Source organism: Eptatretus burgeri, chromosome 11 (genome assembly GCF_056783735.1).
Source record: "Eptatretus burgeri isolate ZD-2024b chromosome 11, Ebu_testis_v1, whole genome shotgun sequence".
Classification (NCBI taxonomy): domain Eukaryota; kingdom Metazoa; phylum Chordata; class Myxini; order Myxiniformes; family Myxinidae; genus Eptatretus; species Eptatretus burgeri.
In genome coordinates, this window is record NC_140971.1 from 78,952,958 (window position 1) to 78,975,097 (window position 22,140).

Consider the following 22,140-nt stretch of genomic DNA (forward strand, 5'->3'; position numbering starts at 1 on the left):
GGCCGTGTATTCGAAAGCAGTGTGGACCATTTCCAGGCGATGATTTAATCTCGGCGCCCATTGACGTGAACGTCGTTGCTGAGTTGTATTCTCATATATGTTCTCTTTAGTTCTTTGCTTCGCATGTATCCCCTGCAAGCAGCTCTCGGAATATAGTAGGTGTCTCGGACAGTAGGTCGAGTGAAACCTTTCCATCATGATATTTAGTGTATTTATTCGATGTGTTGAGCTCATGTCCCCAATATCTTGCATTGCAGTACTCACAGTTGTAATTCATTTTTCGGGAATATATACGCACCTTGGGATTTCCTTGCCTTTGGAGTACGTATGTTGTTCGTTGTGCCGAACCCAGTGGTGCTGCAATCGTGGAGCTGCAATCCAAGGCTACGGACAAACACACAGGTCAGCCACCAATAAAATATATCTTTGTCAGTTGGGGTCTGTGACTTCTGAGTGACGTTACAGTGACCATATCAACAGCGTAACGTTTTTTAAACTTGTATTTCAAATAAACATATACATTGTCAAATGAGGAAGTTTATCATTACATATATTGTCCAACTCCGATTCCTGCATTGAGTTGTTTCCACCCAGTGTCCCTGTCTTGCCAGCACAACTCACACATGTTCCCCTCATCCACCGTGGCTGTTGAATGATTGATTCTCAACGCATCATTCTCACTCGTGCGCCCGTCCAGGATGATTAAAGAGCTCAAAGGAATTTTCCCGATACACAATCTCAATGAGTTTTAAACAACCTGATTAAAATTAGCTCCACGCATTAACAGCCACTCTGGACATTTAACACCTCCATTCACTCATCAGAGTTAAATCAAGTATGGGTACAATGGGGAAACACGGCGCGTCACATGTCACCCATCTCCTACACCTCCCTCTTGCGGGTTTATATAGTATCACAGATCAATCCCGTGCCTTCCAGCAAATGTGATTCTAGTCCACACTGGAAGTTTTGTAAGAGAACATTCCATAGTCTTCATGAATCTCACCAGGCAGTTTACAGTAAAATACTGCCATCTACAGTCAAAATTAGCTCATTGCATCAAGCAGTTTATATTACAATTTACCAATGTGTGCTAAACGAGACATAACATGTAACCGTCAATTTTACTCATTCATTTATAGGCATTTACTAGTGCTTATTCACAAATACAACATCTCGCTTTTAAATGACATTGATATTTCCGATGTCATGCTCTTCCATGTTGATTACAGGTTGTTGATTATTCACATCCAGTAGTTCAACATGAATGGGCCTATGGCTTTTCGCACTTCTTCTCATTTACAATCGTTCTCTTTCTTCAATGTTCTCTGTCCGTCTTCGTCATCGTAGAGTTTCATTTCGATCTCTTGGTCTATTTGATCTCTCCTCTGATGTTTCATTAACATATCTTAACCGGTTCCTCAGAGTTCTCTCAGACGGTTCAGCCATGTTTACACTTCGGACGGTATAGCAGGTGGAGCAGCGGGCAATGTAGTGGGTAATGTAGCAGGCAGCGTAGAGGGCAGTGTAGCGTTATCGTTTTAAATAAAAGAACTTTGACATTAAAAAAAAATACACATATTTGTATTCGATGGAACGAGAGGTGTGTGTGGTATGAGAACAGTATCAGAGTTCATCCATCTATTACACAGGCCTCTATGATGTGTCTTTGTGGACACGTGCGGAAACATACCTTGGGCTTTTACATATACTGTATTTATATAATTTCCTTCAATGTTGTTTTTTACTCTCATGTCCAACAGCAATTGCTAATAGAGATAGGAAATCCCATTTAATGCCCCCCTTTTAAGGATGGCATCTTACTATAATTCACCGTCTGTCTGTCTGTCTGTTCCCAGGTACCGCAAAAACGGCTGAACCGATTGCAACCATTTTTGCGGTGTGTAATCCTGGGACCCATTGGAGTAAAATAGGCATAAATATAGTAACATGACCCCCTTGATGGCTCCCGTAGGAAGCAGGTTCTTCTAGTTCTCATTAATGCAAAGTACCACCAGAATAGGTTTATAGCTGGTCTCAGACTAAAGAACTCAAAGTGGAATGGAAAACTCGTCTCAATGAAGGCAAGCATCAGTCTGTGTTGGTAGACAGGTGGAGCAATCTATACTAATAAAAGGAACATTGATCAATGTATGCTTACTGCCATGGGAAGATAGAAGCTGACGTTTCGGGCATTAACCCTTTGTTTCCCATTTTTGCTCCAACGAAGGGTTAACGCCCACATTGGAAGCTTCTCCTTGCTTCCAACAGCAGTTAGCATACTTTGATCGCCGTTATGTTCATTCACTCTACCAGAAAGAGCTCCACACAATATACTGTTGATATGTTATAATGACAGAAACTTTGGTTAAAAAAAATGACATAGATTTTATTATCGATCGTGGCAAATAACAGTGAATCTCGAATGTTGTGCATCACAACAAGTTAAGCTATTGCAATGCCATGTATGTGTTTTAAAAAATAAACCACATATGCCTGCTTTGCAGGCAATATAATGCCACATCAAATAAAAAAACTTTTACTCACGTCATTTCCATACAATTTTATAACCCCCAAAAAACCTCGGTACCAAAAAACTGAACACATGTCAAGCGTGAGTACAGGCAAGTATGGGTTAAAATTGCCAATACACTGAAGGATAGCATGGTTAAAGTGAACATGTAAACACCAGTGGAGAGGTACTGTGACTAGTTTATAACCACAACAGCATCTAGTACATCATGTTGATCGTTAATAATGCTCCACAACAACAATATTATTATATAATTTGTTAAACATCCTTAAAGTGTAGATCTCAAAAAGATATTTAAAATAAATTCCGCTTTAATAATGCTCATCTAAGTTCCTCATTTTCATACATAATATCAAAGTATTAAAAAAAAAACATTAAAAATTGACTTGTAAAACCTTTAGAATTGTGTAGCACCATTTCGTTATGTTATTATAAATCAAGCATTCCACTCCTTCACGAAAGACAACAAAAAACAGAAGAGAAGGAAAAACTGCCAAACAAGACAGTCCTTGTGATGATATAGTGCAGATAACTCCAAAATTTTATTTAAAGTTCACAGAGTTTAATTTTTCCTTCCATAAAGTTTACATAATTATTTAATAATTTCAAATACAATATATTTCTGCAAGTTATACACATATATATATTTATATAATCTGATCTTTCTGCATGCTTTGCATCCATACAAACTTATATACTTGATTCTTTTCTTCTTTTTTTTCCTATCAGGGTTGTACAGGGATGGTGGCATCATTCTAATGGTTGTAATCAAACATTCATTCAAAATCTGTTGGCATTTGTTTCAGGGACGTTTTAGGAGACGTTTTTCAGTAATAAGGCTCGGGTTTTAGAACTTCCTCTTTTATAATCTATTATCACTACACTTTTGTATCCAAGCTAACTGTGCATATGAATACGCTACTTGATTGAAATTGAAATAATAATGATCATTAAAAAAAGTGTTTAAACTAAAGACAAACGTGTTGTTTATGCTCACGACAAGTTACTGCTAATTTCAATAAAAAAATAATTTAGTTCAACATAAACCTGCATGGTGACTTGGCCAAGCTAATAGTGAAAAAAATAAAAGGTATTGACCTTTAACCTTTTCACTTATAATTAAGCGGTTAAACTTAATGAAATTGTTTTAAATTTGTATGAAAAAATGATTGTTCTTCTGACCTTTTGTGATTGGTAAACTATATAAGGAGGAGCAATCCTATTGCAAAAGCAAGAAAATTTGAAGTGGTATCCGGCACCGATAAAGACCGTGGGGTTTTGAATAATTGTTTACATCATGGTATGATTTTGTGCATTCAGCACAATTTGATTTCCCTTACATAATCGATCAATGCAATGACAAAGCATCTGCAAAAATATTTTTCTCATTAAAACATTATAATTATTGTTGTTATTACACAATTAGCATGTCAATGCAACTTAAAAGGCTGTGCAAGGCCTAATGGCAAGAGTGGGAAAATTAAAAAGGCAAAATGTTACAGAATATTTGTGTTTCAATTAAATGCATATAGGCCAATTGTATTTCTCACAGTTTTAGAAATTTAAAAGCTTTTTTTATAAATATACAAAGTGCATTTAAGCATATCACTATCCTCAACATTCAATTCCTATGGATACAGAGAGCATGCTGCACCAGCAAGCAACTCGTGTTTGCAATCGAATGTGACGTTACATTTTGCATGTCACAAAACAATGTGCAGTACCAATTTAACAAATATAAATTATTTAAATAAATCAAAAGAATATAAGTAAATACACAAGACAATTCAAGGCAATGAAATCTTACAATGGCTCGTGCAAAACGCACAGAACTGAAACCAATACTATAAAATGTACAATATTAGTTTAAAATAAAAAAGGGTTAAAAGTCTTTGGTGGGAGGGATAGACAGACAACAAAATTGTCATTGCAAACGGCTCGGGTGGAAAGTGCCATCAAGTGATATTAAGAAATCCGAAATGTATGGCATACAGTGCGGCCTAAATGTAGTTCCAGCGCAAAAGGGAATAAAAATAATGCCCTAAAGTGTCAACAAATGTTGCTGGGATTAGGAAGATCAACATGAATGATGATAAAATCAGAGTGTATCTACTTAAACAACTTGGTGAGTTTTAACTCTCCATCATGATTTCCTTCAATATAAATGAACGTAGACACCAAAGCTGATTAGCACTGCAGCAAACCATAAAAGTAAACATGAATACAAGTTACAATAGTCTCCTCCTTTTGAGTGTAAACTTTAAATATCCCCGATTGTGTGCTGAAGCTTTCTGGATATGATCAGATTGATGGGACGCCAGATGTGTTACCTTGTGGTGAAATTATCTGGCATTTTAATGGCTGGGTTCTTAAGGGGCACGGAATATGTAGGGTGCTTTGTAATTATTAAAGCGTACTTTGTATTTAATGCAATAGCATAACCACTCAAGGAAGGTTTGTCTGGATATTTTTCCCTGTGTATCAGCTTCAAGATGAATTTTTTTTTAAACGAAAAAATTGGCTCTCGGTTTTGCTTAGGCAAAGTAAATTTCTCCAGGCACATGGTGTTTCTGTGATCACTCTCCTTTCACGTATGCCATTGAGATTGTGATATTCTCATAATATCCCTCATTGAGTTAATGGCTGTTATTTGCTTTTTTTCTTTCTTTTTTTTTGCAATAGATTGTTACCAAGTGGGTTGGTATGAAGATTCTGAAATGTGTTGTTCAATTTGGTAGAAACAGCAACCTCATATGAGTTCAGACAAGAAAAGAATGTGTCAAGGTTCTTCGTGCACTTCTTAAAGGTTAAGTGTTTAAACATTACAATGCCAAAAACCACTGCCAAAGCCATTTAGATATTCAGACTATTTAACCCCAGACTCCTCTCAGGATAGCATGATGGTTAAAATGCAATTCAAGTCAGACAGAATGTTCAAACACAGGTCTGTGCCAGTCATGTGTTATTGCTAACCCAAAGCATTGGGACTGAAGATTAAACAAAGCAATACACCAAGCTGGTATACAAAAGGAAACGACTGTTTGACAACCATTGCCTCAAACAACACTGACTCGATGAAATAACTATTTTCACGAAGAGCTGTTTCATCTCGGCCATTGCTGTTATCTCTGCTTACATCCGAGTTGAAGTCCAATAAAGCGGAGTGACATGACAGATAGTTAACACTGACACTTGTAATGTTGTTGAACGGCAAAGTTAACCAGCGTAATATAACCCCATGCATCACTTCCTATCTTGTCAGTAATCTGGTTGTGAGTATAAACAGCTCATAGCACGCAAACAATGTCTTGAAATTCCAACCATTTGTTATAATACTGACCACAAAATGTCACAAAAGAAAATGTGGAATTTTTTTGAGAAGCTAATCAAAGTTGGGAAAATTTTTGATGATAAAATTTATATATGCTGTACAGGGTGATTATATTCGCAGTCGGTGTTGCGAGTTCTCATCGGCCCTGAAAGTATAGAATGCTCTCTCCACAAGCTCCAGTGTTATTTTCATGCTACGTACGACCTTTGGGATCGTCTATTATAACAGCAGTATAATGAAGGTTCTTTCTGTAAAGTCTGTGAAATTTTTTTAAAGCTTTGTGTAAATTTGCTTTGAATCATGGACAAAATTGTGATGCTTTCCATCATTATTCCATTGGGGAAAAAAGGTTTGCACTATGATGCAAATCAATAATCACAGATAACCTGAGTATTGTGAATGTGAAACAAAATAGTTATATTGAGAAAACACAGGGGCTATCTATTTATTACATCAGCAAAGATTGGTGGAAATACAGTGGCCTGCAAAAGTATTCACCCCCTCCAAAGTTTTCCCATTTTGATGCCACATGAGCTTATTTCATGATGCTTTCAAATCAAACTTAATATATACAGTCTTCACAAATTACTCCGGAGTGGTAAAGCTAAAAAATGCAGATAACATGTGAATAAGTTTGATTAACAGAGAAAATTAGATGATTCTCAGTTACATAAGTATTCAAACCCTTTGCCTATATTAACCCAAAATCACTTCAGGAGCAAATTATTTGTTTAAAAGGTTATAAAATAAGTGTAATCGGTTTCACCTGCATGCAATTAGTGGTTTAACTTAAAAATTAAGCTCCCCCACTTATCTAACGAGTTCTAAGGTGAAACTCACTTGGTCAAACAACGAGGCAAACATGAAGACCAAGGAGCTTTCCTAAGAAGTCAGACATGAAGCGGTGGAGAAGCACCGTTCAGGAGAGGATTATAAGAATATTTCAAATTCACTCATTATCCCGTTGAGTACGGTGAAATCCATCATTAAGAAGTGGAAGACATATCATACCACCCAGACCATGTCGCCCATCCAAGCTCATCAGCCGGGCAAGCAGGAAACTGGATCAGGATGTCATTGTAAATTGAACAATGACATTGAGAGATCTGCAAGGCTCTATGTCCAAGATGGGGTCAATGTTCATCAATCAACAATATCTCGTTCCCTTCACAAAGCTGGCCTCTATGGACAGGTGGCAATAAAGAAGCCATTATGGAAAAAGACACATTTAAAAGGTCATATGGAGTTTGCGAAAAAGAATCTTAAGGATAATGTGGCCATGTGGAGAAAGTTTTGTGGTCAGACGAGACAAAAATTGAACTCTTGGGTTTAAATTCAAAGCATTACATCTGGTGCAAGCCTAACACTGCACATCACCCAGTCAACACCATCCCCAATGTCAAGCATGGTGGTGGCAGCGTCATGTTATGGGGCTGCTTTTCATCAGCAGGGACTGACAAGCTTGTCAGAATAGAAGGGACAATGGACTGTGCAAAGTACAGGAGAATCCTTGATGAAAACCGACTTGAGTCAGCCATGAATCTGAAACTGAGAAGGAGATTCACATTTCAGGAGGACAATGATCTGAAGCACAAAGATAAAGCCACAATGGAGTGACTGAATAAGAAGAAAATAAATGATCTTGAGTGGCCCAGTCAAAGTCCTGACTTGAACCCAAATGAACATTTATGGTGAGACTTGAAGATTGCAGTCCATCGACAATCCCCATCAAACTTGGCAGAACTAGAGCAATTTTCATGTGAAGAATGGGCAAATATTTCAGCATCTCACTGTGTAAAGCTGGTAGAGATCTATCTTAAAAAAACTCATAGCAGTTATTGCTGCACCAAGTACTGACCGAAGTGCCTGAATACTTTTGCAACCAGTGAATTTTGATTTGTACGTGTTTTTTGCAGGTATTCCTGACGTGTAACCTCCTTCAACTATAAGAGTGTTTAGTTTGATCTCTTCAGTTATGAATAAAAAAAAGTTAATTTGGAAAAATTGTTTCTACATAATTTGTAATTCAGCTAAATGTGCCATTGTTGGTAGGTGGTGAATACTTTTACGGGCCACTGTATTTCCCCATCTCCTTTCAAGCTTGCAGGCCAATAGATACCCCTTTCTTCCTCTTTCCTTTATCCTATATTTTGTTATTCTCTGTGCATCTTTCTTCCCTCTCTTATCCAGGTGATTTCCCCTTGTGTTCTCTATTCCCTTGTCCCTCTCTTTTTTTTTTTTTCGATCTACCCACGTACACATAATATGAAGGAAGTTCAAAATGTTGATAAACATTCAATCAGCCTATCAACACTTGTAAAAGAGAACCAAAACATATTGTAGTACCTATCTATCTCAAACCTATTAGAATCGACAAAGTAGGAAACCTTTTTCAGCAATGTGTTCAATTGGAAACGTGCAGAACATGAAGCCCCTCGGATAACCAACCAAAGAGGTGTGTTAAAGCAAAAAAGGATAATCCAGGTAAGCTAAATATAGCTATGTTAAGCTGTGAAGCTATGTTAAGCAAATATCACTCAAAGTCAATTGGTTATTTGGGTAAATAATGGAGCCTCAAATATGTAGTCAAGAGTTTACAAGGGAAAGCCTCAAACAAAAATTCTCTCATCCGCAAAAACGACGATAATCCAAAGGTGAAAGATCAAAAAATCATCTCAAAAATTACCCTTGGACTATCAATTTGTGAACATCTTAAATGCACCACCAAGTTTTTGTGCTCAGAGCATGGTCCATCAACCACTCATTTTGAAGGCACCAGTGTAAGGTCGTAACATGTTTAGCACCAGTGCACGAGAGAGTCCGTCACAATGACCGCATTTGTGATTCTGACCCCACTAGATGAAATGAACAAATCTGAAAGCTTTCAGAACTCTCACAGAAACCAGTACAACACCGGGACACACGGATGCACAGATATACAGTCAAGTACAGATGAGTTGCAACGAAACATCTGAAGGCACTACACAAATCACGCGACAGGAAGTCATACAGTTGCGAGGTCGTTAATGTGGGCGTCAGCGTACGGCAGTCCTGAGGAAACTTGCATGTCGGCTGAAGTAATGAGCAGACAACACTTAAACGGTGAATGGCACCGACTAATGTTATTACGATGAATGTGTGACATGAACGTAGATAAATTACTTGAAGAGTTTTTCAAAATGCTTTCTTAAAATCTATCCTTTTTTTTTTTGACCACTTCCTAAATAGAGTGCTTGCGGCGAACTCTGGATGTGGGTGCGCTGGGCCGAGATGGGGGTCCAACCCAGGCTGCAATGAAGCAAACACACAGCTTGCAAAAGCTAACAGCACAGAAAACAAGGGAGTACATGGTGTTTGAGCGGAGGCACGTTTTTTGTTTTTTAGGTTAATGTATCCAGTGAGCAGTGGAATTGAAGTGAAGGAATTATGTTCCAGGGCTGAAATCTGCCTCGGTGCAGGCAAAGTAGTCTTTGAGGGGAGCAAACAGGTGCCTTATGATGGGAACGCTCCAGGAACGTCCGAGCAGCCTTTGGCGCGAGATGCGGCTCATGTTCGATACGTCTGTGTAGTGGACAGGAAATCCAAATATCCTGGGCAAAGACAAAATAGAATGAAAGACTTGTCATCATGTTGGCAAGTTAATCTAATTACAATTAAGAGGACAAACACTTATTGAAATGGGAAACTGCAGAGTTAACGACTTTCATATATCATGGGAATAGTGCGGTCGGGGAAGTGCGATGACAAAAAGTAAACAGAATAGCATGGGACGACATCATGAATATGGTGTTGCTGGGATCCAGAATGTTCTGGGAAGCGACGTCACTTCCCCCAAACTCAGTGGCTATGTGCGTCTGAAGTCAAGTCCGATGTTATCCCATGTATTTGTGTGTGTGTGTGTGTGTGTGTGTGTGTGTGTGTGTGTGTGTGTGTGTGTGTGTGTGTGTGTGTGTGTGTGTGTGTGTGTGTGTGTGTGTGTGTGTGTGTGTGTGTGTGTGTGTGTGTGTTGCAGCTCCTCCAAAAGGAAAGACAAAAAAAACAAGAAGGGGGAAAATAAAGAGACGAACTCAAAAATTCTTTATTCTTTTAACCTCTCATGTTACATCCTCCCACAACCACGTTTCTCTACCCCCTCTTCTTCTTCTTCCTGTAACTTTCGTCGAACTACCAGCTTCCTTCTGCGTTTGTCAAATTCACCAAACACCGACACGATTTTTCTTCAACCTTTCCTTTACCTAACCTCACGTAATCTTTATCAAAAAATAAAAACACAAAAAAAAACGGGCTCTTAGAATGTTACGACTTCCACTTTCACACGTGTGGTTCTCAGTATTGTATCATAATGCACTATTCTTTTTCTTCTTCTTCTTCTTCTTCTTCTTCTTCTTCTTCTTCTTCTGTAAATGGCTGTTTTCAATTTGACCTTCCCTTCATCCCATGTCTAAAATGTCCCACCGTTACAACGTTTCTTTTCTCCATTCTCTTAATTCTCCTTTATTGCATCCTCCACATAATGTCTTTAATCGCATCTCTGACAGCATCAGCCCACATGTCCTCAAAGCCTGCTCTTCTGCTCTTGCTCACCCTCTCTCTGTTTTATTCACCCTCTCATTTGCCCAAGGTCATCTGCCATCTGCTTGAAAATCAGCAAACATTCCCGCTCTGCATAAAAAGGTGCAAAAACAGATCCCTGCAACTACAGACCAATCAGCCTTCTCCCAATCATCAGCAAGGTTATGGAATCCACCATCGCTTCAAACATTAAATACTTCATCTTCTCCAATGGCTTGATTTCCGATCATCAATTTGGAATCAGACCAGTTCACTCTACCCTGGATATGCTGCTTCTGCTCTCCCATCAATGGATGGAGGTCCTCAATGCCAGACATGAAATCAGAGCCATCTCCCATCTCCAAGGGTATCCAAGGACATCTCCACTCATGGTTCACAGACTTCCTCTCCTGTCGCAGCCAATGTGTGGCCCTTAATAGAGTTCTCTCATCCCCTCTTCCTGTATAGACTGGAGTTCCTCAAGGCAGTGTTCTGGGACATATTCTTTTTCTGTTTGTTACCAATGATCTCTCCGACTCTGGAAAATCCTCTTTATCCCTTTGCTGATGACTCCACCCTCTGCTGTACCATCTGTAATCCCTCAGATCGAAAAGCAGCAGCCTCTTCACTCTCTGCAGATGAGGATAAAATCACAAGCTGGTCCAACATGTGAGACGCGTCTTTCAATCCTCATAAATCTCACACTCTCACTCTATCTCTATCTCTCCGAAATGACCGTCTGGAAACGCCCCCCCCCCCCCCCATCTACTTGCTCAACAACACTCTTGAAGAAGTTCTTTCATTCAAGCTTCTGGGTCTCACTATCTGCCATGATCTTTCCTGGGAAAGCCACATTTCCAAGCTGGCCTCCAAAGCGAGTCGCCTTCTGCGCATCCTCAATCAAGCAAAGACCTTCCTTGGCACACCTAAGCTCCTAACCACATACAAAGCTTTCGTCCACAGCCTGATGGAGTACTGCTCTCCCATCTTGGCTGGTGCTCCCGCCTTTCATCTTTCTTGGCTTCACGTTGTGGAATCCAAGGCATTTATGATCATTGGTGTCTCCTGCGATGAGGCTGAATCTTTGGGTCACTCACTCTCTCACCACAGGCAGGTCGGTGGTCTTTCTGTCTTTTCCCGTCTCTTCTCCGGCCTCTCCCCCCCCCCTTGTTCTGTCTGAGATATGTCCGTCGTCGTCCCCCCCCCCCCTGTATTTCCACAAGGCGATCAAGGTCCGCCAGCACCCCCCTTTGTTGTAAAACTACCAAAATCAAGAATCACTGCTCACCTTCACTATTTTTTTCCTCATTTTTTCCCACCTTCGGAACAAACTCCCACACTCTCTTCAATCACACTCTTTCCTCCAGGTCTTCAAAACAGCTGTTGGCCACCATCTCTTATCATCCCCCATTCAAAACCACAACCTTTTCTTCCACCGCTAATCCACCCCAACCCCACCTCCTTCAAATTCCTGCTTTTCTTCCTGAAAGTCCCTGGTGTCCATCTTGTTTACCCTGTGTACACCACCCCATCCCTCTCCCTTCCACAGATTTCATGTCTCTGTTCCACACCGTTTCTTCCTTCTGTCTCCCGTCCCTCTTGTCTCCTGCTCCCCTTGTTGTACGTTCTGTGTGTTTGCTCTCATACGAACCTCGACAATGTATAAAAAAAAGGTATAATCAAGGAAGTTTGGTGGTAGGGGGAGGGTTAAGGGGGTTCTTCAACAATATTTTGCATATCCAGTATGTAAATGGTGAACCACAATGAGTAATACAGAAAAATGATGCTGAGCAACAACTCATGCTGGCAGATGGGATTCCCAGTTGAACATTCATACGAGGGGATGGCACACACACCAGGATGATGGTTTATAGCTGGGCCAATATTCAAACCCAGGTGAGACTGATTGGAGGCAAGTGTGTGACCTCTCGTGAGACCATCCTGCCACAATGAGTAATATATAGCATTAACATGGGACACAACTCATTTTTAATCATTCACTTTTACACGAAGGTCCTGAGTTGAAGCCCCTGTTGTGACAGCGCATCATCCCTCTGAGGTTGGAAAAACGAGTACCAGCTCTGGGAATATATGTGTTTTTTGTACCCGGTATGGGGAAACTGGCAACAATTGTTATTCTTACTGGAAAGCACACTTCCTTTCATTCTCAATCATCAAAATATTCTGATGGTGGAAGAATGAATTAACAACTCGAATTATTTATTTTTGATCACAATGCCCCTGCAAGGTCGAGGGTCACAATGAGGAAGGAGGTCCAAATATAGTGGCCGATTTCTCTGATTGGTTGGCCAACGTCTGCATTGTAATCCAGTGATTGGAGGTAATATTAGCAGCACAATGAGGCAATATATACTCCTCCAAGAGAGGATGTTGTTCAGTCACTGGTATTGATTTCTGTTTTCATATCACAGAAATATGTTCCCACAGCTATCAGTCACGAGTCCATAGCTCTATTAAATTAAAAAAAAATATATATATATATATATATATATATATATATATATATATATATATATATATATATATATGTTAGGGTTTGATGGTTTGCTCCATTATCTTGCTCACCTTTCCATCTCTGTACTCCACAAGATGTCCTCCTTCCCATTCATGATGACAGGGAAATGTTGGTCTTTCCCTTGCTTGATCGAGTTGGACCTCGTGGTGATTGTACGCACTTTGCTGAACTGATTTTAAAAAAAGAAACCATACATTAATATCTGAAAACACATTCATCAATCAGAGATGTTATACCAATGTGCTGTTTCTTGTTTGTTTATTCACAAGCACTAGTTGCTCTGATTGGCATTCTCACTTGTGTACGCGACTCATGATGTGAGAGTCGCACATCCCATGCACCAGGTTGATTCGTTCATTATCTATGAATGTCCTTTAAAGTCTTTTTTGTGTATCTTTACAGTGTGGAGGCTCATGGAGGAGCTATAACGCAGAACGGATCAGGACGTAACAGAACAAAAGGAATAGTAGAAAGAGAGAGGGGGAGGGAAATACACCAATCGCAGGGTTGAGGGATAAAATAAAGGGAAACTTGGAGAACTAAGAGATGTGTGGAAGAAGTATAGCTTGAGGAGGATGCAAGGGGTGAACAAAATGGATACAGTTACAAACTCTCAAGAACCATTGGATTAAATACAAACCAATTAAAGGTAGTCAGCATGGGTTTACCAAAGGTAGTTCCTGTCGAACAAATCTTTTTAGAGTTCTATGAAGTAGTTTCTGATTGGGTGAATGAGGGAATGGCAGTGGACATAGTACATCTCGGCTTTAAGAAGGCATTTCATGAGGAACCACATCGGAGGTTGTCAGTCTAGCTGAAGGCTTATGGAGTGGCTGGTCAGGTAGTTAATTGGATTGGAAAATGGCTTATTGATTGGGAGCAAATAATGGCTGTGACTGGAAGGATGTAAGTAGTGGGGTATCTCAGGGATCCGAACGAGGATAAAGCCTGGCATTGACTTAGCGGTAAGGGCAGCTGGCTTGGGATCCAAGGGTCCTGAGGTTAGCCCTTTCCATTGAATTAATATCAGGTGGGGTTGACTTGGCCCGTCATCCTTCCAAGATTGGCAAAATGAGCACCATTGTGCTGGTATATGAGCACTGCATCAGCGGCACAGCCACGTCCTCAACCAATAATACAACCAGCAGCCACGAGGCTGCACACAAGAGTGTGTGTGTGAGTACTAAGATCGTGATTATTCATGATTTACATCAACAATTTGGATCGTGGAGTGAAGAGTAGACTTTCCAAATTTGCAGATGACACAAAGCTTGAAGGTAAGGTAGATAGCAGAGGGGGTGGTTATCAGATTCAGGAAAGTATGGACACTTGCATAAATTGGGCAAAAGATTGGCAGATTGAATTTAACCTGAGCAAGTGTACTGTAAGGTGTTAGGGATGGGAAAGAACAATGAAAATAGAGATTACATTAATGCAAGGGGTAATGTTGGAGCGTGTCACACAGGAGAAGAATCTTGGGGTGGTAATAGATATGGGAGGTAAGCAGGCAGTACAGTGCCAGCTAGCTATAGGTAAAGCAAATCGGGTTTTCGGTTGTCGTTGGAGGGGGATAATTCATAAATCATAAGAGGTTTTAACATTGTAGAGGAATTTAGTGAGGGCCACGTCTACAATATTGTGTGCAGTTTTGGTCACCACAACTCAGGAAGGACGTAGATGCCATAGAGAAGGTTCAGCGTCGGGCAACTGGATTGATTCTGGGCCGAGCTCGACTCAGCTCTGAGGAGCGGCTGAAGGAGACAGGGCTTTATATATTAGAAAGGAGGCGGTTACGTGGAGATATGATAGAGATGTTTAAAATAATGAAAGGTAAAGTTAAACTAAGTGCAGATGAATTATTCAACAGAGGAGAGAGACAGTGATAGGAAAAGGGGCCACAGCCTGAGAGTGAGGAAGAGGAGAGGTAAGATGGTAGTAAGGCAGGGGACTTTCACTCAGGGAGTAGTTAATGCATGGAATGGTCTCACTGGAAAGGTAGTGGCAGCAGAAACTGCAGATAAGTTTAAATTAGATTTTGATAGGTGCCTGGAAGTTATGGAGATAAAGGAATGTTGTATCAGGATGTTGGCAAGACTTTTAGGTAGCTTGAGCATTGATGGGTCAGGTCAGGTCAGCTATGGGAGTATGTGCCAGAGCAGTGCGTCGCTGCGTCCACTTTCCACTGGCACTCCAGGGGCCTCCGTCTGGCCATCCCCCAGGCAGATGCCTGGCCCATCCCCATCTCCTTGAGATGCTAATCAACCTTCTGTAGCCATGAGGCACGTGGTCGGCTGATCGGCCTCCTCCACTCACGAGACTCCCTCGCTGAGAGAATCTTGTGAGCAGAATCAGCATCAGGAAAACGAGCCACATGTCCATACAGCCACACCTGACGCTCACGGACAATGCAGGTAACAAATCTCATTTGAGTCTCTCTCAGCAACTGCTTGTTGGACACAAAGTCCGACCAGCAAATGCCAAGGATTCTCCGAAGAGACCTGGTACCAAAGGAATTAAGTCTCCGTCCAAGATCCCTGATCAGAGATCAAGTCTCACCTCACATTCATAGAGCAAGACTGGAAGCACCAAGGACCTGAAGACTCGGATTTCGTCCTCCCGCACAGGCACCGGCAGCGCCACACCCCATGATCCAGTGAATCCATGACTCCCCACGCCCGACCCAGACGTTTGTTGACCTCTGGCTCACAGCCAGCAGAGACATGAATATCATTACCAAGGTAAGTGAATCTCTCCATGATCTCAACATCCTCACCACAAACAGGCACAGACAGGACAGCAGCATCCAAGATGTCATTGAAAGCCTGGATCTTACTTTTGACCCAGTAAACCCATAATCCCAGCAGCTCCAACTCCTCATGCAGCACATCGAGGGCCAGCATAAGGATATCTTGAGTCTGCACAAAGATGTCTGCATCAACAGCAAAATCAAGGTCAGAGATCTTGACATTCCCAAACGATGAACCGTATCTTGATCTCTCCAACATCCTCCCGAAAATCCAGTCCATACAAGTGCTGAAAAGTGGGGGGGGGGGGGCAGTACACACCACGGACAAACTCCAGTAACAACTGGAAATAAGTCTGAGATGGTACCACCACATCTCACAGCACTCTCAGTACCAGAGTATAATTCAGACATCAGATCGATCAGTTTTGGTGGGACCCCACGAAGACCGTGAATCCTCCAGAGGGCATCCCGATTCACCGACTCAAACACTTTGCAGAGATCAACATAAGCTGCAAGCAGCCCCTGCCGAAACTCCCATCTACGTTCGGTGAGGACCCAAAGAGCAAGGATACGGTCAATCGTTGACCTCTTTGGTGGAAAGCCTGACTGCTCTGGACGCTGGTGCTCAAGCAGATGGTGCGAACCCTATCAAGAATGATCCGAGCAAAGACCTTGCCCGGCACTGAGAGCAGCGTCACCCCTCGGTAGTTGTTTCAGTCTTGGCGATCACACTTCCCTTTCCAGAGAGGGACAACAAGGCCCCTCTTCCAGTTCATTGGGATGATGCCTGTGTTCCAGGCAGAGCACAGAACTGCATGCAACGACACGAGTGCAGCATTTCCACCAGCCTTGAGACGTTCAGCATGGATGCCACATATCCCTGGAGCTTTGCCCCGTTTCAACCGGTTCACCGCAGCCTGTGTTTCCACAAACGAAGGTGAACCACAGTTGATTGGAGGATCAGCAACAGGGATTGTAACACCCCTGACATCCAACTCGACAGTGGGTGGATCAGCCTGGTACAACCACTCAAAGTAACCGGCCCAGCGGGCCTTTACTTCAGACTCCTCTGTCAAGAGCCTACCACTCTCTGCTCTAACTGCAGTACACCGAGGAATGGGCTTGGATGAACGCAATGCGCAAATTCCACTGTAAGTGGGATGAGAATCAACTGACCACAGTGATGCTCTACCCCCTCACAGATATCCTCACAGATTCACAGATTCCCCCTCACAGATTCCTCGCACATAGGCCTCCTTGTCCACACTTAGCGCACGTACAGTTTTACCCCCCAGCTACTTGAACAGCTCAGCTCTGCCATTCAGCCTTGTCCTGCAACTCTGGTCAATGGTATCCAGTGTCCCTTGAGACAAAATTATTCTTTGCCCTACATTGAGTTCTAAGACTTCCACAGGCAATATCAACGAAGGTGGTCTTGAAGGCACTCCACAACTCTTCAGGATCCCCCATAGCACCCAAACCCCCCAAATCTCCAATCATCCTGTTCGCAAATTCCTCAGCTACCCTCTGATCCTTCAGCTTGCCAACATCCAGCCAAGGCTGGGATGGTACCATTCACCTGGATTTAAGGTGCAACTTAAGAGTTACGACAACAAGCCAGGGTCAGTATTGAGGAACTGAGCACTGCGGTAGACCGTGCATTTCTGGATCATCCTCCAGCGACTATCAACAAGCACATAGTTAATCTCCTTTGCCACATCACAAAGTCAAGTTACTTCGTGCTATTCAGGTTCACAGTTCCAGACCCATGGGGACCAACGCACGTCTCAAAACCATCCCTATGAGTTCCAGTCGATGCATTGAAATCCCCCAAGACGAGAAGTGTATCTCGCCTGGGGCACTGATCAACCACAGACTCGAGTGTGGCATGGAATGCATCCTTCACAGTGAGATCACTCGCCGCAGTCGGAGCATAAACAGAGCGACCAGACCAATAGTAGGTGTAACCACCCACCATTATCTTGCCGCAATCCGGTCTCCGAACCTCAGAGAGTGCTGCAATACCGATGTCCAGACGCTTGAACTCAGATGATAACAGAGACAGGTGATCATCCTCTCTTCGGGATAGGACATTCCAGGCACCCACCCAAAGGGACCGCCTTAGGTTAACTCAAGGAGACCGCCGTCTGGTGGACGACACCTCAGCACCACCCCGACACAATCTCCTGAAATCTGACCCGGGAATGTTACCCCGTGGTTTACCTCCTATCATCAAAGATTGGGGGTCCCGAAGGCTTTGCCCCAATCCCGTCATCCGGTGAGCTGCCCTGCGAAGGGAAGCTGCACAGGAAGTACTCCCACGGAGTGGGTTTTCAGATTTTTTAACGCTTCTGGAATGTTTTGCGGAATGAAGGGTTTTACGGTGGCCGGAGTGCAAATCCTGCCACCAACCTCCTAAAAAGAAGTAACACAACTGCAGGAGGACGTCCGCAGACGCAGTTGGGCACTACATATGATGGCCGTTGGCTCACAAGGAGCTCCTCCGCCCTTTGACAGGTTTTGTTTTTAATCCTGCTGGGTGTCCATATCCAAACACCCACCTCACCAGAAAACCTGGTTGGGGAGACGGTTTAGTCGCCGACAACCTGACCATGGAACAGGTTAGTACAGGTTTACATGATACCTGTAGCAAGTCACAGATATGATCTGGCCTGACCTGACAATATTGATGATGTGATTGATGGGTGATTGATTGTGTGCATGTGTACAGTGTTGGCGGTGGGGATCTCGTCAAGGGGTGTTGTGTGGTTGATGTGTGTTTTCTTTTACCCAAGACCATCTACGCCCATGCCCCCTCTCCTGGAAAGAAAAAACAACAACAAAAACTGCAAAAAAAAAATCCCACAAAAAAACACTTCATGAAAAATAAAAACATTTTGCATTTTTCTTATTTTGATCTGGTGTTGTTAAATTGGTGCGGCGTTGATGTGGCATCGGCATGATGAGCTAAATGGCCTCCACCTGCATCTAATTTCCTTGTGTAAGGAAAAACTGGAAACTTGGAAAGAGGTGGGCTTGGGAATGATTAATGTGGGTATAAAAGGTCATGGTTATTGATTGGGGATGACTTGAGGACTGATGAAAATTAATGGAAAGTAGACTTATGTCTCCTCGTGTCCTTTTAATACATGTGGTATATGACCAAGCTCTCCTATTAAAGTTACACACAAGGAAACTAGATGCAGGAGGAGGACATTCGGCCAACCTTGCCGATGCTCCATCAACACCAGACCAGTTTTATCTGTTAAAACGATGTAACTTCATTGAGGGGAGGAATGTGGAAGAGACAATGTGAAACATCCATGGATATCCAAAGGGTGGCAAAATGAAAAGAAGGTTAATTTTTAAAAAAATTAAGTTTTTTGTGGGGGTTTTTTCATGAGGGGGGGAGGGGGAGGGTGGGTGAAGGCGGTTCTTTGGTGATAACACACAACATCAATCACGCACCATCCCCTAACAAGACCCCCACATACATGACACTCAGCACAGATTCACACAATCACACATCCATCCTCGAGATACTGAAGGGTCCTGACAATATCCCTATACCCTTCTATCTGCAATGCTTCTCGGTCCCTAAATAGATGATAAATGGAGTTTCTGGGACTTCCATTCAAATGAATGGGGAGAAAGGGAAAAACTTTCTGACTCAAGTCCCAAAAGCCCAAAATAGGAGACTGATTTTCTCCCCATCTATCCCCTTCCCTCCCATACAAGCAAATGTAAAATTGAGACGATGAAAGATTGAGACTTAATGATTGAAGCACTTCTTCCCTTTCATATTTTCATTCCTCTCAAAGAGCGAACCAATGAATATTTGCTCATGTTCTACTTTAGGAAATAACTTAATTTTCTTATAACATTCATTTCCTTCAAGTATATTCACTTTATCTCTTCAAGCATGAAAGAAAGGGAAGTTTAAACAGCTTTTAAACGTAGGTTTTATCAAAATCATTCAAAGCAAGCTGTTTCATTTTCATGTTAAAATGAGTCAGTCTGGAGTCAGCCAAGCTGCCTCGCCCGAACCAAGCCAAAAAAATTCCGAAGTCATTTCCTATGTGGGACACACCCTGAAAAAACCCTTGTTGTGAAATCTCCCATTACATCATCAAGTTGCTTATTTAAACCAACTTGCATGCCGAGTGTTTTATTTAGAGAATGGATTGTGCAGATAATTTCTCCGACCTTGCGGATCAATCATTTTCACAAGATGACAGGTGAGATCCTTAACCCAATTCATTATTTGTTGTTTTATACAGAATTATATCACGACACAACCAATAATTATTGTATGTCTTTTTCTAACAGGTTGTCTCCAATAAGAACATCGTTGATAACTGATCTAGAACAGGAGGCCTTTGAATTACACGATAAGTGGCTAAAAATGAATGACTTCCTTAAGGACATTCAATTGTTCAGAAAAGAATTGAATGACATTTTTATTGGCTGGTACGAAGTCCTCTCACGTCCTCTGATCTTGAATGAGTCGAGTCAAAGGTGAGAAATTATCCCTCTGTGTGTCTTTATGTCTTTATCTCTGCGTGCGTGTGTGTGTGTGTGTGTGTGTGTGTGTGTGTGTGTGTGTGTGTGTGTGTGTGTGTGTGTGTGTGTGTGTGTGTGTGTGTGTGTGTGTGTGTGTGTGTGTGTGTGTGTGTGTGTGTGTGTGTGTCTCACTCATTATTATTATTAATATTATTATTATTATTATTATTTCAGTTTAAACACCTGTCTGAATGAACCAAACATACAACTTAATCTTCTGGAGGAATCTGACATGATACTCTATCTTCTGGAGGTAAATGTTATATTTATTATTTTATTAATATCATAATATAATCATCTTGATATACCCTAATTGTTCTTCACTCTTTGTTTTGAACAGAATATGTTGATTGAGTTTCAAAACCAAAACAAATCATCAGACTGCTGTGAAAGAAGATTTTGTTCAATGTTATTACTTTTGTTTAATAAATGCTTTCCTTGTAATTATCTGATTTTGAATTACAAGAAAAGAATAAAGGAGATGTAAAGGGGGGGTTGAGGGAGGGTTAGGGTTGGGGGGTACGTGCACTCCCCCAATGACCCACCACCCCCTCAACCCTTCCCTCCCCATTTGTGTGTGGGGAAGGGTGGGGGGTGGGATGAGGGGGGTGGTGGGTCAAAGGTGGGGGCACACAGGGGGTGAGGCTTGTGTGGGTGTGTGGGGTTTGCGTGGATGTGGCTTATTTGGGTGGGTCTTATGTGGATGTTGCTTGTGTGGGCAGAGTCAAAAAGGGGCGGAGTTTAAAAAAGGGCAGAGTAAAAAAGAAAAATTTTTAAACAGTCCAAAAAAAACAAATTTCAATTTATCTTTGTCTTTTGTAATTCTTGTGAATAAAATGAACCTAAAATCTCTTTCCCCTTTAAGTCACATAATTTGTAAGTCCAAGGAACAACTGACGACATCAACAATTTTAAAAAGTTCATTTGTCCATCGCTTAGTATAACCTTTCTCAAAATGAGATTTCCACCTGTATATTTTTACAATATCACCAACTTTGAACTTAGGCTGACATTAATCTCTTTTTCATATTTTAATTTTGTAAATGTTTCTGATGGCTTCGTTTTCGTTGAGGAATGAATCGTGCCATTGTACTTATCTACAATGTCCTGAATTAAAGACAACCATTGTTGAGAACCGAGTTGAGTGAATTTTTTATATAGTCTCTCTTTTAAAGTGCGATTAAAATGCTCAATAACAACCGCTTTTCCTTCATTAAAGGTACGGTATAATGTAATGTTGTTATTTTTATTTAAAATTCAGAAATATTTTGTTGTAGAACTCTGTACCCTCATCAGTCCACAATTTTTTAGGTTTTCTCTTGCTTTTATTGAATATCTGTTGGAAAGCTAACATAAGAGTACAGTCAGTCTTCACGACCTGGAAGTTCGCATATCGTCGTTTCTATTATTCGTAATTTAGTTTTAATGACCAATTATTCAATTGTCGCAAACATTTTATGCCTATCGTAATGTCATTGCAAGGAAAAACGCAAAAAAAAACTTTCAAACTGCCTGCAAAAAACAACAATCACACGATGCGCATAAACACACTTTCACTTTACTACGCATGTACTGTACGCTGTACTGTATTCTCTTCACGCTCGTCTGCATACCTTCCAGTATGAATCCCAAGCCACCCGCGAGTCTTTTGCCAAGCATACCTCCTTTCAAGAGACAACGAAAGGCTGTCACATTGAAGGTGAAATTGGATATAATTAAAAGACATGAACGAGGTGAAGGGACAACGGAAATCGGCCGCGCGCATGCAATCGCTGCATCGACTGTACATTCGATCGTTCAAAGTTTGGCAAAGATCAAGAAAATATCACAGATTGCGACCAGTTCGAGTGCAACGACACTAACGAGAATGAGAGATGGTG

The 22,140-nt window shown here is 41.5% G+C and overlaps 1 protein-coding gene across 7 annotated transcripts in view; it reads right to left on the minus strand.

Annotated features, from left to right (window-relative positions):
- Window positions 1-3,042: 3,042 nt before the first annotated feature.
- Window positions 3,043-22,140, minus strand: part of LOC147017452 (DNA (cytosine-5)-methyltransferase 3A-like) — a 182,596-nt gene continuing 163,498 nt past the window's right edge. For all 7 annotated transcript variants that reach the window (XM_085847126.1, XM_085847122.1, XM_085847125.1 and 4 more), the window contains 2 exons: window positions 13,002-13,120; window positions 3,043-9,454 (listed from right to left, as the gene is read on the minus strand). In XM_085847126.1, the coding sequence (XP_085703252.1) occupies window positions 9,289-9,454; window positions 13,002-13,120 (285 nt within the window). In that variant the 3' untranslated portion in view covers window positions 3,043-9,288. The remainder of the gene's footprint in view (window positions 9,455-13,001; window positions 13,121-22,140) is intronic.